The sequence below is a fragment of the Xiphophorus hellerii genome, chromosome 22 (assembly GCF_003331165.1).
Source record: "Xiphophorus hellerii strain 12219 chromosome 22, Xiphophorus_hellerii-4.1, whole genome shotgun sequence".
Classification (NCBI taxonomy): domain Eukaryota; kingdom Metazoa; phylum Chordata; class Actinopteri; order Cyprinodontiformes; family Poeciliidae; genus Xiphophorus; species Xiphophorus hellerii.
Genome location: NC_045693.1, coordinates 19825602 through 19844477, shown reverse-complemented (window position 1 = coordinate 19844477; position 18876 = coordinate 19825602). Strand labels below are relative to the sequence as shown.

The window sequence follows — 18876 nt, the reverse complement described above, 5'->3', positions numbered from 1 at the left end:
GACCATTACAGTGCCTTCCAAAAAGTATGCACAGCCCATTTTCTCATATTACAATTGTCAATGTAATTTGTTAAGATTTCAGAACACAACCAAATTGTAAGAAAACAAAACCACAATGCAGCTGGAGGATTAAACAAAGCGTAGTAAATAAAAGTCAATTAAGTTGACCCAGGCGTGCTTAAATCTGATGAGACACAACTTCTCCATCTCTTTCAACAATCAAAGCATTGAACGGCCTGTCGATAGGGGGCGCTGTTCAATGCGCCCCCTATCGAAAGGAGGGTGGAAGGATCCTCCCCTTCCACCCTCCTTTACGTGGAAGGGGAGGACGGCTTATAAAGACGACCTATAAATATTTTTTAAAATATTGTATTAGCGAGTTTTCTTTTATATTGTGTGCCTAAAAATGTAATCTGAATTAAGACATTTCCACAAACTGACTCTCCTCGACAGACATCTGCCCGTTCTTTTCTGCAGCGAAACTGACAGTGCCCGACAGGTGAAGCTAAGCAGGCAATCGTGCGTGGTTGCTTTGGAAAAATAATAAACCTGTGACCAATCAGCATCACTGAATTCAATGTTTTGAAGCCGCTTAGCCGGAAAGTTTTGCGTCGCCATGGTGATAAAATTAATAGTGGTGACAACGGCAGTTGAATTCCCCACTTTGAATGACGGAGCAGGACTTTCTAGATGGCTGGTAACACTCTCTCTATGGCCCTGGACGGTAAGCCACAGTTTCTGTTCCTCTGCGCGTTTTTATTAGTTTTAGCGACTGTACTTTTTTGGTTGTTTGCGTTTTCTATTTCAGCTGCTGTCATTCATTCGTTGCTGATAATCAGTTATGAATGTTGTCATGGTTTATCTGAGGAACCACAGCAATGCTAAACAAAGCACTTTCCTCTGGTTATCAAAATGCTAATGCTGCTCTGGATAAATGTTGCTAAGATTTCTTTTTCTAAAAAAAAAGTTCTAACAATGATGCGCTTGTTGCCTTCTTTGCGTTTCTCCTGCTATTATATTGGTTGATATAGTAATGTTTAGGTTCTAATTGTTAGAAATTTAAACTTCTAAACTGGCTTGGATTAGTTTGGTATTTTTCACAATTGTGAGTCTGATTCAGAGTTAACTGGCATTTATATGAATACTATATATTTTGCAAGTTAGTGATCAGACCTTTTACTTTTAGCTAATCTAATCTTTCATGTTATTTTTGCTGTATGAACCAATATTATTGTGCAATAGGAAGGGAAGGGAGATCTATTGGCACGTCAGCCCCTCCAATAGATATTTTTCACCAGCCTCCACTGCTGACCCATAGAATGGTACATTAAGCTTGGTCATCCATTAGCATTATTTAATAGTAAATTAAAGTCCCCCAGCTCATTATGGTACGGCCCACTTGCACCTGCGCTCCGAAACCAGAGAGGGTTACACCTTACCAAATAAGGACATGTGGTAAAGCTGCGCTGGGATGACGTTGGACGTGAAAATGGAAAAAAAAGAGCCAGTCCATGTGAGCTCGGTTCAGATGCAGACCGAAAACAGAGGGGGAACACCGGCCTAATCTGGTTACATAAGAAGCCACTGAGTCTGCAGACTCCCTCTGCGGTAATCCTCTGAACTATTCATGTTCAATTGTCCCGAGGCGACACACTTAACGCACAGGGCGCAGTCACTTTGCGCACACTTGTGGCTCCGTGCGGCTCCTTGCAGGCGCACAGTCTCTGTGCAGTAAAAAAAAAAAAAAGTGCTGGAAGCGGGTAGCGATCGGTGGCTACAGTCGGCGTATTAACGCGTTCTCTGCTGCAGAGGCTGCCGTTGCCTCTTTTTGCAGCTGGCGGCTCATTGCGCTGTTGGGGCCGTGACGATTCCGCTGACGCACCACTAGCCGCACCACCCAGGAGACAGAAGAGGAGAGCGACCGAGCGGGGCTGGACACCGGACTCTTTCTTCTCCTCCTTCCTCTTCTAAACGCGGACGGACGGCTTTTTGTCCACCTGCAAGTCGATATTTACGCAGCAATCAAAGCGGCAGCATCACCCCCGACTCCCCAGCAGCCATGGAGGTACCAGGCTTGGCGCACAATATCACCAGCCCGTTAAGTCCCTGCGAGGGGATGATCAAGGACCTGAGTCTGGATTCCATACAGTTATGCGAAAGAGACGGTGAGTGTGTGTTACTGTAGTTCTTAAGTGGAAGGGAGTGGGGCGAAAGGGGGCAATATAAACGCTGCTCTTAGTTGGAGAACCCGTGTAGTTTGCATGAGGGAGGAGGGCCGGTGACTCCGCAGGTTGCTTAGGCAGATAAATTGTGCGCTTTATATCTGGTGCTGGTGGAGAGAACATAGCTGAATACATTTACATTAATAATGGAGAAGAAGTCTTTTGTTGGAAATAACTGTCTGTCTCTGCAGACTGAGCGTGCACATGTTGGCAACTGATAAGCGCCTTTTCATTTCAGCACCACAGGCGTGAACAGAGAAAGGCACCAACCCCGCCTATAGCTTATCATTACTTCTGTTCATTTTCTCTTTGAGAAGACCCCGCATCCTCCCCTCCAGCCCCCTCGCCAGTTCGTTTGCAGTAACTTCTCTGCATTGTACTGTATAACTCAAAATGTCACAGTAGTGTCATATCTCATTAAGCCACGTTTGTGGTCTGTGACTGACTTCTCATCAAGGTCCAAAGTTATAGAATTAGGAGACAGGAAGAACGTCGTTTTAAATATTGCATGCTGCACATCTGAGAGTTCAAATTGAATTTGTTCATATTCCTCATGTGAAACAGTTGATGCTGGAAGGGGGGAGCAAGTCATCATGAGAAGAGAATGAAAAGCGAAAACATGGCTGCACCCACAAGAGCGTGCACAGGCGGTGCAGCCCCACACACCCATCAATGCAATTACACAGCACTGATTCCACATCTGAGGCTTGGTCACAGAGATGCCAGTTCACAAAGCCAGTGGTTTATCTCCATTAATGCTCCCCCAGCAATAGTGGCACGTTTTCTCCTTTACCACATCTACTTCACATGCTGCAATACAACAGGATGCATCCATAGCCCCTTTCTGCTTTGTTGCTATCTTTCTAGCGCTTTCATGTCAGTAGATTTTCCAGGCAGGGTTTTAGGGTGAGTCTCGTGTTTGCAGCACAGTTACTCGTGGAAGTAGTAGCTAAGTCTTTGTCCTTGAGACGCCCACATGCTCTCTGTTGCTGTGTTGCTCCGTCAACAATGTCCACTCTCTTTCTCAACACAAGATGGGTTGTTGTGATTTAAAATATTCATGTGATGTATCACTTGGAACAACGGTAGTGTTGTAATAACCGTTTGCAAGCCTTTATCATGTCTTTATGTTTTAATGGCTGCACAGTGGCGCAGTTGGTAGCACTGTTGCCTTGCAGCAAGAAGGTCCTGGGTTCGATTCCCGGCTGGGGTCTTTCTGCATGGAGTTTGCATGTTCTCCCTGTGCATGCGTGGGTTCTCTCCGGGTACTCCGGCTTCCTCCCACAGTCCAAAAAACATGACTGTCAGGTTAATTGGTCTCTTTAAATTCTCCCTAGGTGTGAGTGTGCGTGTCCTGTATGTCTCTGTGTTGCCCTGTGACAGACTGGCGACCTGTCCAGGGTGTACCCCGCCTCTCGCCTGGAACGTAGCTGGAGATGGGCACCAGCAACCCTCCCGACCCCATTAGGGACAAAGGGTGAACAGAAAATGGATGGATGGATGGATATGTTTTAATGTTAAAAAAGTACCAAATCTTTATGGAGTTATTGCCAGACCTCAGTCTAAAATCTAAGATTTGGTTTTGATATATGCACAAAAAAGAAACTATTTATTTATGTATTTATTTTTTGTTCATGTTGTTTAGTTTTATGAGGCACATACTGATTATTGCCAGCCCTGTGGAACCAACATGAAGGGACCTTTACTGCCACAGACCAACCATCAGTTCCTGACCTTAAATTCAAGCTCCCCTTGGTTTTGGTTATGCTGCAGGGCAATGATTCACGCTGATCCCTTTAGATGTCCACTTCTGAAGGACTCAATTAAAAATAAAATTGAGGTCTTCGACTAAGTGTGAACTAAATTCATTGAGGTTCTGTTGGATGACCTTAAACAGGCCATACATGCTGTGGCTGAATTAAGATAATTTTCCAAAGACTAGGTCACAGTTCCCTCACAGCAATGTAAAAGACAGTAATCATACATGGTTGATGGCAGATAAACAGTAATCAGGTTTGAGGGTTAATTATGTTCAGAAATAGGCGGCTTGCTTTGGGTAGCTTTTTCTCATGAGTGAAAACATTATGTTGTATTTTTTTCAGACAGTCTTTGCCGAATTTTGAAATTAGTTGAAGAGCTGAACCGTCTAAGTGTGACAAAACGAGCAAAAACAAAAAGAAGTCAGTACAGTGGCATAGACTTTGTTGAAGATAAACACACAAACTTAAAACAGCTCCAACTGTTTGAGTTGGATCGTGAAGACACTTCATGCTTTCATTTCAGCTGGTACCGTGTGCATGAAATTCCTCCCAGAAAGGCATTGTACTCCTCACTTTCTCTCTCGCATCCACGTTCACCCTCCTTGGAAACCCGGCGTCATCACATCGGGTCGATGCCGACCGCATCCATTTCTGTTTTACTTTCTAAATTTATCCGAATCCCCATTAATATTTAATCGACCGCGAACGCCCATGCTGAGCCAGCGGAATGAACGCACGGAGTGCTCTCACACACACACACGGAGGTCTGTTAGAGCTTTTCAATGCACAGTGGGAAACAAGTTGTTTCTGTGTTCCCTGTGTCAGAGACGGGGTTAATGGTTCACTGTACTCATGTGGCTGTGACATGTGTATCTTCAGCACTCGGGGGTGGGGGATGTTTTACTGAGGGCAAAACTGCAGAATGAGTTGAAGTGAATAAGTTAGACTTGTATTGAGTTGTGTTAGTGTTTTGGTGTCATGTCCTTCACCAATCTAAGAATGCAACTCATTAGGGTGTGAAGCGTCCCATCTTCTTCTGTGGTGAAGAATCCTTCCTCTTGAGCTGTGGGTTTTTGCAGCTGCCATCAACCTCTGGGGTGCTACTGCTCTCTATGGTTCATCTGGGATAGGTTGTAAATAGAAATAGGTTCTTTATAAGCGTACCTGGACTATGAGTTAAACAAATAAAATGGCCGACATGACATGATCAGCTTTCTGGAAAACAGCAAAACAATGTTTTCCGAAAACTACAAATATATACTGTATATATATAATAATAAATAAAAAATAATAAACAGCTATTTATTTTTATTGAGCATGGCTAAAGGTGGAATAAATAACTTAACCCTAATGCAGCGCACTGTTTATCACACTCTGAAAGATGTTTTTGCCATTGGCAGCTTCTCAGGCTCACAGCATGGCTCCTATCACAGCCTAGCCTGTGCTACAGCTAAAAGAAAGCTGTGATCTATTTTTTTTCTCCAAAGGGCTCTGAGTATCTATGCTGACTAATATCGCCTTCTTCTTGTTTACAGCTCAATTTTAGACGCGCATGAAGCTTTGTGCTTCATGCGCGTCTAAGTGTGCACTTCTGCTGTCAAACTACCATCTAGCTTTTTATTTCTCTCAAACTCGCTACGATCAGAGCTCTCAAATGGAGCTTTAGTCATACATGGTGGACATGGCAACCACACAGAGATCAAATCAAAGCTGTTCAGACAAACTGAACTGAAGCAGTGAAGCCGGCTGAAATTTAACACTCATTATCTCCAGGAGTGACTAGATGGAGCTGCATAGGCATCTTAACAAGATATTCATTGATGTTTTATCTTTTTACATCTCTTGAGTATGAACTACTTTCCCAGCAAAAGTAGTTGCAGACTATAAGATTGTGTGTTTTGAGTTTAAATCATTTTGGCCGACTAGTTTCCTGCAGATCAGCCGTCTCTGCATCCCGACATGCGGTGCTCTGCTGAGGCATGCAGAGGTCTCCTGGGTTTGTTGCAGTCTCCTCTGGGAGCTGCATAATTAATCTGTGCTTCTGAACTCTTAAATAATGACTCATAAACTGCCTCGATTTTGCTTAATCATGACGAGCCAAAGCCCAGCCTCCTTCTTCCGTGCAGCAGTCCGTAAGAGCATGAGGCAAAACAACAGAAGTGCATCGTAATATGTCTTTGTGGTAACATTACACGGCGGCCAAATTAAGCGTTAAGCGAATCCAAGTAGATGGAGCCAAGGGCGTAAGGCTGGCAGATTAATTTAAGTCTAGATGAGGGTGAAGGCCTCCTGTGAGAGACTGAACAGTTTACTCGTTCTCACAGCCTGACCTTCATCCAGCTTGACTCTCGCCTCCATTTTTCATCCTGCGCTCTCTGAGTCCCCGAAGGTTTAAAGTTGACTTCAGTTTCCCACAGACAGGGCCTGGCTTATCTTGTTTACATCTAGTGGTTTTGGTCTTACAGTGCCGCGAAAACGGAGTTTTCATACCCCTTGAGCATTTAAAAATAAATAAATAAATAAAAAATTCCCATTACCTCCTCAAATTTTAATGCCTTTTATTGGGATTATGTGCTATAGAAAAAGACAAAGTAGACCATTTAAGAAGTGGTGTGTGAGGTGGGGAACTCGATTGCAAGCAAGAGGAAGGCAGGTTCATGAGATTTGTTTATCAGAAAACAAACTGATGAACAAACAGACACAACAGAAATGAGGAAGGTGGGGGTGGGGGGGTGGGGGTGGGGGGGGATTTGCCAGTCTGTGCATTAAAATCTGCTCTTCGCCGTCACTGATCGGCCCACCTGCCAGTCCCAATTTATAGCAGATAATCAAAGACTCAATATTCTGGACGTTTGCAGTGGCAGGAGTGAAGGAGGACTGAGAGAGCACTACTGACTTTGTTTTGAGACGTCTAGCTACTCTGTAAAGCTTTGTGTGTGTATAACTAAGTAAATAACATGAGAGTTCATATTATTTCTTATCAAAGGCGGTCCTGGCCTATTTGGCTCCCTGTGTGAACAACCCTCAGCTCCTCAATCCTCACCCAAGTTGAGTAATGCATTAGGCCCTGTCATAACTCATAACATTCACATCCCAAAGGGCTGGTGGGATGGAGGTTTCCTGCCGCTCTGGGTGGTTGCCCATGTTGCCCCAGTTAGAAACCACCAAAAATAACTAAATTAAGTTGCATTTTGCTCATTCAAGAACATTGTCTATTTACAAATGTGGATGAAAAGTGATCTTAGGTTTATGCAGATTTGCCTGTGATGTCTGCAAATGTTTTGTATCTCACTTATTCAAGAAGTTATCTTTGACGTCCAAGATTTAATTACTCTTGGTTTTAAGTCGGTGAAAAAAGATGCATTTAATACTTTTGCACAAATTGTGTGACAAATATCCAAATTGGTGAACTTTATTTTACCTGCGTATTTTGTAGAATCATAAGCAAAGGAAGCATACTGAGAGTAACGTATAACAAACAGTGGAAGGAAAACAGTTCTGGGAGAAAAACAGTGGAAAACACCATCCCTGTGGTGGAACATGTTGGAGGCAGCATCATGATGTGGGAAGGTTTTTCTCCAACGGGGACAGGGAAGTTGATAAGCGTTGATGGGAAGATAAATGGAAGTAAATATGGAAAAATCCTGGGAGAAACATACTTAAAAGTTATCAAAGACCAGAGACTAATTGTGGAAGTTCATGCATGTACTTTTTGTAAAAAAAACAAAACAGGAAGCCATGTGTCCTTTTTCTTCCAAGATAAGTTTTCCCTCCATTTTTGTTGCTCCATTACATAAAATACTCCTAAAACCCACTGCAGTTTGTTGTATTGCCACATTTTAAGTTCTCTGGGGTAGACTAGATTGGTGGTGAACAAAGATTTGCATGAAAGTGCTGACTTATGGTTTTTAAGGGCAGTATTATTAGTGAAGGCTGAGTGTGTTGGTATGAAGACAGTTTGCAAATGAATTAGGTGAGCAGTGGAGTAAACAGGAGATGAGTCAGCATCCTGTAGTCACTTGAAGGCAGGAGGGTAAAAATCTTCGCAGGATTTAGCTTAGAAGGAAAATATTATTGTTGACGACACATGGAAACGGAAGAGTTTTTAGGGCTTTTAAATCCAGCAAGCAGAATTGGAAGAAAATAAGACTTTCCCAAATGAGATGAGTTACACAACAATAACCGTAAAGGGAAACCAGAGAAAAAGTCCTTGTATGCTTCTGCAGCTATATTTAATTTTTGCATTAGGCAGATGTCAAAAAATGACAACAAAGGTTATATTTTTTTTCCTGACTTTGGTAAAGGTCAGCACCATCCAGATTCCGATCGGGCTTTACGGCGCTTGCATCACTGTCTGGTCTGCAGTGACTTGATGAAACACTTCCTCTCTGAGCTGTGGCCCGTCATGTCTTGCGCTGACCCCCTCAGTCTCAGCCAAATGAATCAGCTCTGTGGGGTCTTGCTTTAATGAGATGGACACATTAAACCACCAGCAGGACAGGACAGGAGGTTTCCACCAATCAGCAGGGAGAGGACTGGGCGTGTCCTGTGGACTTTGAGAAGTCGGGCCAAGTGCACTCAGAAAGAGGGCTGCTTATCAGGAGCTGCTTTATTCCCCTTGCCTCATAAACTGACAGCAGACAAGCATGCTGAATATTAAAATACAGGAACTTAGACTGTGGCGTTATCCTAAACTGATGAGTTTTGCAAGCATTCTTCACATTTTGTCATATTAACACCACAAAGTGCAATATGTGTTGCTGAGATACCAAACAATTCTTTTTTTTTCTTTTTTTTTTTGGTGAATTGTAAAGAAAATGAGAAACTGGTTTCAAAATTTCTCTACAAACATCTGAAAAGTGTTTGTAGAGAACACTTTCCCTAACTGAAGACAGGGAAATGGCTGAAGCAGTGGTGACTGGTGCACAGGGGGCGCTGTGGCGCAGCGTTCCCTGACTTGGGGGTGAAATAAAATCTAAAAAGGGCTTATTTGGGTAATAAAAATGGTATTGGCCTATTTTCCTTAAGAGTGTGTGCTTACATAATCTGAATTATCATTTCTGCCTCAACACATAACATAACTCATTCAACGTTCAATTTACCTTGACCGACTACTACAACTGGACAGCGACCCAGTAGCGGCGCTAAATGGCCAATCATGTGTGGTTGCAAGGGAAAAATAATAAACATTTGGCCAATCAGTATCGCTGAATTTAATGTCTTTGGCTCTCTGGAATTCGGCCCTGTCTGGAAGATGCTGGAAAGTGTTGGGTCGATATGGGAATATATTTGATAACAATGGCAGTTGAAGGGAAGTTTAGACCAAATTCTCTTCCTTCAGTGACAGTCACAGTTTACAGATGGTTGGTAAGCTACAGCTTATGTTCTTCAGTGTTTCATTATTTTTAGCTGCCATATATTACTTTGTTCTTTTTCGTTTTTTGTTTTTTTTTATCAGCCACAATCATTTGGTCTTTGCTGATGATTAATTATCACAGTTCCTGGATGGTGCAGATGTGTCCTGCTGGGACAAATGCTTGTTGTCACACTTTATTTTCAAAAAAATCTTATGCGAGGCCTTTCAAAACAGATGCAAATTGATGTGAAATTTTAGGCACAACATTTATTGTCTTGTCTTTTATTAACTTTGTTTTTAGCTTTCATTTTAATTTCATAGACAAGACAACAACAAGTATCAGGTGAGTTTTACTCTAAACATTCACTCTGGTAACTTGGCAGCAAGAGTTTCCAAAGGAACGTCAAATTAATTAGCTGCAGTGGATTTCATTGAGAGTTCTGATTGCAAATCCGTGCCACACTTATTTGTTTAATTTGCAAAATAGCTTTGAAGTCCGTACATAGTTTTCCTTTTACTTCATTATGCATTACTTTGTGTTGGCATATTAAATAATAACCAGTTTAAAATAGATCAAAGATAATTTTACAAGGTCCAGTGGTTCATTTTGGGATGCTGTTGACATGTTTTATGGCAAATTATTTTTTGAAAACACTCTCTGGGGACCAAGAGGGGAAATAATGTAAGTAAGGGCTTTAATTGGGAAAAGGCAGTGATTGCAGTTTTTTTTTTTTCTGCTTTCTGTGCTCATGCAATACGGTGAGTGTTAAAAGCTACCCTTTGCTCGTCTAATTTTAAGAAAATCAATCCACAAAAGCTGCACTGTTTGACAATTACTTGGAGGTGAGGCGTTAGAGTGCACAAACCCAATTACCAGCCCACTCTTTTATCTCTGCCTCTCCCGACAAACGAACGGAGATGGATTTTCCATGCTCCACTACTCCAGCTATTGTTAACCCTCTATAGAGCCCGGTCATATTGAACATTACCCCCCCAAACACAGGATTCTTGAATTTTTACGCACTGTTGTGTGCAGACCCCAGAGCATACACAGCAAATGCATTGTTGCCATGCCAAGTGGGCGTCTCAAAGTCCGTACTCTGTCTTACGTGACAAAGCTCTTATTCAGCTGGGTTTTGTTTTTCCATCAGCCTCTGGGTGAACTTTGAGTTGTAAAGCCATTGGCAGGCGTGTAGCAGAGAAAATGTGAGATTTGCTGCAACGCATTGGGTTTTTGGTAAGAGGCCAAATGGGTTAGTGACACTGTGGCAATAACGTGACCCCGATTACTGTTCGAATGCCCTTGCTTCTGCAGAAGATTCATAAAACCGATGAGGCCGCTTAGAAGAGACGGGAGTTGAGTATCGGATTTGCAACGCTGCTGAGGCTCTGTAAAGCAGATATGTGCACAAGCGTGCAGAGAGTGGTGTTTCCATGGCAGCGTATACAGTACGCAGCTCTGTCCCGCTGTGCATTTTGATGGCTATACTGTAAATGCTGTGTGCTGAATAGCTACTGCAGTTTTTTCTTTATTTTTATTTTTTGGTAAGCTTTAGCCATTCCACTGTGCAGGCTGACTATAAATGCGTGGAGTCAGGGTTTTTTGGTTTTGAACTGTGTACATGAAATGGTGATTTATGATCGTTGTAAACAAATATTCAAGCAGCGAGTGTAATTATTCAAAGAAATTTTAGTCATTTAATCCCATTTTACTATTCTATTATGCCGTTCCATGGTGACAGTCTTTTTTTTTCTCTTCTTTCTTTTTTTTTTTTCAATTACACAGATAGCAAATCCCAGGATGGCAGCATGGAAGAACTCCCTGTTCCTCAGAACATCAAAATCAGCAACATCACTTGCGACTCCTTTAAGATCTGCTGGGACATGGAGGCGCGCAGCAAGGAACGCATCACACACTACTTCATTGACCTGAATAAGAAGGAGAACAAAAACTCAAACAAGTTCAAACACAAGGTAACGAAGGCGCGAGTCAGACACATAAACAACCTTTCAAAGGTGATGCCACTGGGAGATGAATCACCAAGCAGGCAGTTATTATGGCCTTTTGAAGATAAACAATAGGCTCTTTACTGGTACATTTTCTCAAAATAATTGAATTAAGAACGCGAATCACCCTCTGAAATGGCTTTTTTATTTTATTATTGGTAAAAAAAAAAAATTTTCCTATCAAATTTGAGTTGTGACAATCAGTTTTAACAAAGCAGGTCCTACTCTGTGCAGCACAGCTCAACTTTTATTAGTTTCATGTCTCCTATGTTTAAAGATGGATTCACATTATATCTAACATAACCACTTTGATGGCAAAACAAACAATAGCCAAATTTGTGCTGCTCAAATTATTTTCATTTCATATTTGATTTATATGTAGAGAGACTCTTGTATCAATTATGCATGTTTAAACATTTAAATAATTTTTTCATATTTCAAATTCAGCTATCTAGGATCAAAGATTTTGCTTTGAACAATTATGAATGATGTGTAGCACATCAATGGAGGTGCAGAAAACTGACTTTTGAGTTCTTTCTGGTTACAAACATAACTAGACAGTAGTTATTCTTATTTATTTATTTTACAAAAGAGCAATGGTCTTTAGCACAAATGCGTATGTTTCTATAAGTTAAATAATATGAAGCTTCCATAGTCATGCACAGCCAGTATTCAGAGCAACATGAACATGATTTTAGCTTATAATGAATAGTCAGAAACGATTACTTATTATAGTATTAAAGTGCGTTCTTAAAGTGAAGATTTAAGAACGCACTTTAACTTAAGACTATCATAATTAAATTGATAAATACTTATTTTCCAGCACACTACAAATGGAGTGGTGGAGGTTTATTTCAAATGATATCAAGATATTCATCAGATGATGCAATTTTGTAATAAAATGCATAAATTCATACCAGATTTATTTTAAGTTGCCGTTCTCCATTAGCACACTACAGTGACGTTTTACTGTTGATTCGCTGATTTCAAAAACAATGTTCAACGTCTTTTTTTATATTATTATTTTATCCTACTTCACATGAATGAAGTGACAGAATACAATCAAATCTTAATGTCATTTAAATGAAAAGTATTGTTCATTCTCTCTGAAACAAAGATAAAATATGCAAATGCTTATAAATACCCGAATATCTTTATAGTATCTATATTTGTAACTTTGCGTTCCTCAAGTCTGTTTTTATATACATGATGCACTTGGAAGTGGGGGAGACATTTTAAAAATATTGGGAAATAAACATTTAAATCAGATTTTCCACACAGTATGAGAAAGTGTGTAAAGGTTTAGGGTTTTATTCCATGTCTGAATAAATATGGGGAACGGGGGTGGTATCCATCCCATTACAACCTTATACATTTTTGCAAGGGTTGATGAAAGCAGAAATACTGAAGTTTTGCATTAGCTGTAGTAACAGGATGAAAAAACAAATTGTATGGATGTTTTTGCTGCGTCAAGAAATTTCTGTCCTTACTTTACTTTAGTACTTTTATCTTTTAAATAAAGGTGGAGTTTAGCTCAACTTGACCGCTCTTTGAGAGCTTAAAGAAGATTCCTTTCAAGGTGGTTTTGACTTCAGGACACTAACGCCAGATGCTCTGATTGGCTAACGACGCCTTCACAACTCTGCGGCACTAAAACAGACCCTGCTTTGTGTCTGTTTTAGTAATTCTTTAACATTTTGTTCATCAGCCGCCTTCTTTCTGTATTTTATTTTAGTTGAGTTGCTGCAGACTACCTCTCCTCTTTCTGCCTTGTTGTAGCGGGATGACTCTGTTGCTAGGCAGGAGCTGTCGGTCCAATCACTGAGCTGCTAAGGCCAACTGATACCTGTGTGGCGGTGGTTGGAGGGGCGGGAGGGTTGTTGATGAAATTTGACTGAGCATTTTGGGTATAGAAATGATCTGGTCAGACATTAGTCTGCACATCTCTGCATGTAGCTGGAAAGAAAAAAGAAAAGACGCATACATGGTCAATCTCCTTCTGAGTAATTACGTGTCAAGGTTGACCTTTTTTTGCTCCTTTCCTTGCCTGTCATCCTGTTTCCCTTCTCTGTACCCAGGACGTTCCCACCAAGCTTGTGGCCAAGGCGGTCCCCCTGCCCATGACGGTCCGGGGCCACTGGTTCCTGAGCCCCCGCACAGAGTACACTGTGGCCGTCCAGACTGCGTCCAAGCAGACCGACGGGGACTACACCGTCTCCGAGTGGAGCGAGATCATTGAGTTCTGCACTGCCGGTGTGTACACAACTCAACTCACAGTCCACGTAGAGCGTGTCCTCGATCGACCTCCGTCAGAGCCGCCTTTTCAGGTTTTGGAGGGGACAAACTGTACGAAATACACACAGAAATACAGAAGATGGCATTGGGAGGGAGAATATTAAAGGAAGTCTGCAATGATTTGAGGAGCAGATCAATAGAGGAGTGGAGGAGGATGAGAAAATAGAGGGATTAAAGGAAGAAGGGGAGCTGTGCTATATGTTTGGAATGCTAAAGTCACATAACATAACAACCAAGAGGCTTATAGTGGGGGAGGGGAAAGATTGGATAGCAGGATGGGGGCATAGAGGGGGCTTATCCACTGAGGCCTCCTGGTAGAGAACAGACACACAGCTTTGGCCCTTAGGTGTCCATTCCCCTGCCTGTCCTTAATTCTGACGCTTCGAGGCCAAGCAGTATATTATTAGCTCATTGAATTCAATCGATTTAGATTTTTATTGGGTTACTGCAGATGGAAAAGCAAACTGCTGTGTACCAAGGTGACGTTCTTGAAAAGCCGTATAAATTTTGTTTAGCAATTAAGTGCTTGAATCTAATTTCATAGCTTGTATCAAAACATAACCAGCCATGACAAAGCGGCTGCACTCAAGAAATGAACCAGGATTGTTGACACACAAGAAAATTTAGGAAAGATATTGGCTCTTTATCAGCCTGTCACACAACCTAATTTATTTCTGTTTTAGTTAAGCTAATGAAAAATAATAGAAAGAACGAAGTATGAGAGGGATAAGAGTATTTTAGCACCAGCAAGAGGATTTCTGAAGAGCCATCGGTGGAAGTGTCGCCTATGATAAATGCCCACCCCTTCTCCCAGTATGTGATTAAGACCACTGAAAGTAGGATTTATGTCAAATAACCATAAATATTACTGGTGAAGCAAATGCTGAAAAGGCTCAATACATTCACATGGCTTCCTCACTCCATCCGTACTGCCTACTTGTACGGAGAGAGTCGCTCCATTGTCTGGGGAGCTCTCGGGTCAGAGCTGCTGCTGCTCCACGTTAAACGGATGGTTTTTCCATCTGATTACCTCCTTTTGGAGGTTTGTCGTTTGGTCTACTCTCAGTTTGTCCTACTGAGAGTAGACCGGAATTTTCTCGAGGGTAAATATTAACCGTCAAGCAAAGAGGGATGTCTGGGTTTTAAATCCCAGCCCCGTCAGCCAGTGACCTGATCTCAGTTAAGTGGACGACATTAAATAGATGGGTGGTGCATCTCTTAGATTAGGTTGTGAAAGACATTAAAAGGAGGAAAGTGAACTGAGGGCATTGTAGTGTTCCTGCTCCTCGTCCACATTTTAGCTTTGTAGATAAACTCCAGGTAACATCAATAAACAAATGTTTTGTGTGTACAGGAAGGATCAGGGCAGCAACAAAAGTCAAGATGTTCTTTGAAAAGCAAATGTAATTCTTGGAAGAAAACAAAACAAAACTGCACATCTCTGTTTGTCTTCAAGCACTCGTTTTTTGGAGAGCTAGCTATTTTGGCCTGTACTCGCAGTCATTAAGAAAAAGCCCCTTATGTGATTGGTGGGAGTAGAATCATATTACGAGACTTGATTAAATGTTTTTGCTCCAGCTGCTTCGTCGCAAAGGGGATATTTGGAGGGGAATCATTTAATTATTCTTCATGTTAAGTTCATATTTCCTTTATTGGCAGAGCGGAAGATATTTCGCTTTTTTAATACCTAAAAATTTCAATATAGATTCATGACAGTTGATGATCTGTTTTCAACGTTTGTTTTTTTGTGTGTGTGTTTTACCAATAAAATAATGAATCTGTTTCTAGATTACTCTACGGTTCATCTAAACCAGCTGCTGGAGAAGGCCGAAGTCATTGCCGGGCGGATGCTGCGGTTCTCTGTTTTCTACAGGAACCAGCATAAAGAGTACTTCAATCACGCCAGGTGGGCACAGCCATAACTAAGTTCATCATAATTTATTTTTATCACCACTTACTTCCTCACTCTGGATAGATTTGTTCTTAATGTCATGAAACACTTTATCAAATTTGCCCCGAATGAAGGAGAATGCAGCGCTGCTCTTTTACGGTGTTTTAAATTAATAACATGTAACGCTCTCCGCTTCTGGCAAGCATGTGTTTCAGTGAGATATTTATTAAAACAGTCATGAGTTAAGAAGGACAGATCTTCTAACACTTCATTCTCGGCACAGTTAGGTTTTATTCGTATGCCGCTGCCAAGACAATTCAGGGATGTAGACCGATCACTACAGAAACCTTTCACTCTACAAAACAATATGGTGGCCTCCTAAACTCTGCTTTATAGTATTTCTCTCCAGCTGCCTTAAGTGAAAAGATGAGAATCAGCTGGAGGGAGCCGCTGTAAGCATCCTAATTACTGCCATCAATCCAAATATGCCACATCAAAACTACTGTAGCAAACAGCCAGCTCTTCCAGGAGACTTCTCTGCACACACACACCCCCACACACCCACACACACACACACCGCCTTAGATAACGGGAAGGTTGTTTTTACTCCCTCATGTTGTTACTGAAAGTGAGCTGACAACACTCAGCTACACAGAGTAGGCGGATGGGTTTTTGTCCGATTTTTTTTTTCTTCCCTTCAAACGGACATTCCTCTCTTTCTGCTGTTTTCCTTCCATCGGATCGCCTGGAGGAATTGCTGCCAGTTATACAACAGTTTCTTTACTTAGGCTGCAGATTCTGAGCACTCTTTTGTCTGGTCCTGTATAACCTGACGTCATTCCTCCTTTTTCTTTTTTTGCTGAGTTGCAGCTAAACCAGTTCGTGGAGAGCGTATTTGGTGAACTACCCCATCATGTGGGGATTACCAGTACTGCCGTTTTCATATGATGAGAGCAGAATAATTGTGTTATTTCCCCACAGTGAAAACAGGATTTCTGGAGACATAGCTACAGGACTGGGGTTTATATTTTAACAATTTGAGGTCAGATTTATTCTGTTTTAGTGTGTATTTAATTTTTCTGGAGTTGTCCAGAATTTTATTTTCAAAAGCAATTTTTTTGTATTGCAGTGGCACTAGCGTTTTTTTTTTTAAATCTAGATTTCCATAAATTTATGAAAGTACTTCCATGCCTGTCCTTAAATAATTTATGTCTATAAGAGTAAAGAAAACTGAATTATTAAATGTTTTTTTTTAAACAAGTAAAACAAGAGACTGCTGCTGTCTCCTTGGTAACAGATGATAAGCATAATTGGTCATTTAAGATCCCTCTACTAAATCCTAGCTGTCCTGTTTTTAATTGGAAAGACAAAATTAATTACATAAATCTGTACAGTGCCTTGAAAAAAACATTGATGCCCCTTGAACTTTTTCATTTTTCTTGTCATGCTACAACCACAAAATTCAAAATATTTCATTGGGAATTTACATGAAATATCAACACAGAGTAGCGCAGAACTGTTCTTTCTTTCTTTTTAAAAAAAAAATTATCTAGAAAATCTGGGAAGTGAGCTATGCATTTGTATTTAACCTCCTTTTCCTAAATCCAGATGAAGTAATAAGTCAATTATATCAAACTGCGTAATTCTGCGTCAGTGCACATGTAATTATTCTGTGAAGGACTCAGACATTTGTTACCTCTAAATAGACGAGAAACTGGTGTTATTGTTCCACAGAAGGAACTATCAGAAACCCAGGTATTCTTTAAGTTTTTATGGAGAAAAATAGTAAACAAACATCATGAAGATCAAGGAACACAAGTCTGTGCCACATTGTCTTGGTCTATCACGCGAAATCCAAATTAAGTACCAGTACATTAAAGTCTTTAGTTGTCATGTCAAGAAATAAAAGACGCGTGGCAGATTCCTTAACAGATCGCTCCGAGGGAAAGCTAACATAAAAATAAAACCCAGATTTATTCTTTCAAAACTCCAGGGAGGCGCAGGACAACCGGATGATGCCGTCGGTGAAAGACAACAGCGGCAGTCACGGCTCGCCCATCAGCGGCAAGCTGGAGGGAATCTTCTTCAGCTGCAACACAGAGTTCAACACCGGCAAGCCGCCGCAGGACTCCCCCTACGGCCGCCTTCGCTTCGAGGTGCGGGCCGACGCGCTCTTCAACCCCGACACCAACCTGTACTTCGGAGACTTCTACTGCATGTACACGGCCTACCATTACGTCATCCTGGTCCTGGCGCCGAGGGGCTCCAGGGGCGACGACTTCTGCAAGCAGAGGCTGCCCGCCCTCGACATCGGCAACAACCGCTTCCTGACCTGCAAGCAGGACGAAGAGGGCGGCCTGGTGTTTCACCACGCCCAAGATGTCATCTTGGAGGTGATCTACACGGAGCCCGTGGACCTGGCTCTGGGCACGGTGGCGGAGATCAGCGGGCACCAGCTCATGAGTCTGTCCACAGTAAACGCCAAGAAGGACCCCAGCTGCAAGACCTGCAACATCAGCGTGGGACGCTAAAAAAACAAAAGCAAAAAAAGGGAGCCCAAAGTCCAGGAGGGGGAGAGAGGGACTTGATTTTTTTGACTGACCCCATCCACACAAACGGAAGGAAGGCCACAAGGACCCACGAAGCAGGCGAACACGTGCATGAAGCAGCAGATTTATGAGCCTCATTGCTCCCCGTCAATACCGAAAACCGTCATTCCCAAAGATCAAAGAAAAAAAAAAAAAAGACACCCTTGAATCATCATCATCCAATAAAGGTAAAAACACCATCATCACGTAGTTCATATTTGTGTACTGACCAAACCCTTTAACTGTACTAAAAGTCTGCTTCTATTAAACTTTATGCTTTTTTTTTTAAAATTATATAATGATCCATGTTATATTAACAATCTTAGCCTCTGTGTTACTGATGCACTGTTAACTAGCAATTGAGACTCTGAATTCTCATTCCATATCTATCATTTCAATTGATTAATTCAGATCTCTACTTACCTCCTACTAGTGGCACGGACTGGTACTACAGTTTTCTAGGGCTGCCGCACTCTCAATCAGTTTCATTTAATTTCTTTTATACCAAAGGAATTAAAACCTGGACGTTAAATCGCGGTGGAATCCGAACCGTACTAATGCAACAATCTCTCCGTGTGTATCCACAAGGTCTTTAGGTGACAAACTGTGAGCAATTTATTAAATTAAAAAAAAAAAAAAAAGACAACAAAAAAAACAGCATGATGCAGTTCTGTGCAGCACGAGTGTTGAAGCTGTCAGCACCTCCACCATATTTCATCATCACTGAAAAAAGAAAGTAGAACCATGAAATGTGTTT

At 41.6% G+C, this 18876-nt stretch overlaps 1 protein-coding gene across 2 annotated transcripts; it reads left to right on the top strand.

Moving 5' to 3' along the window:
• The first annotated feature begins 1508 nt into the window (after positions 1 to 1508).
• Positions 1509 to 18855, top strand: phyhiplb (phytanoyl-CoA 2-hydroxylase interacting protein-like b). 2 transcript variants are annotated; one of them, XM_032553352.1, is made up of 6 exons: positions 1509 to 2165; positions 10683 to 10691; positions 11125 to 11312; positions 13424 to 13598; positions 15429 to 15546; positions 17525 to 18855. In XM_032553352.1, the coding sequence occupies exons 1-6, from the start codon at positions 2060 to 2062 to the stop codon at positions 18060 to 18062; spliced, it is 1134 nt and encodes a 377-aa protein (XP_032409243.1). In that variant the 5' UTR covers positions 1509 to 2059; the 3' UTR covers positions 18063 to 18855. The 2 variants fall into 2 exon arrangements, with proteins under 2 accessions (XP_032409243.1, XP_032409244.1); XM_032553353.1 differs by lacking the exon at positions 10683 to 10691 and having other exon boundaries at positions 1512 to 2165.
• The last annotated feature ends 21 nt before the right edge of the window (positions 18856 to 18876 follow it).

Excerpts from the sequence above, each read along its gene's own strand:
- phyhiplb (XM_032553352.1), top strand. The coding sequence starts at position 2,060 with ATGGAGGTACCAGGCTTGGCGCACAATATCACCAGCCCGTTAAGTCCC. Across the intron at positions 11,313-13,423 it reads CAAACAAGTTCAAACACAAG|GACGTTCCCACCAAGCTTGT; the intron begins GTAACGAAGGCG and ends CTCTGTACCCAG. Across the intron at positions 13,599-15,428 it reads CATTGAGTTCTGCACTGCCG|ATTACTCTACGGTTCATCTA; the intron begins GTGTGTACACAA and ends ATCTGTTTCTAG.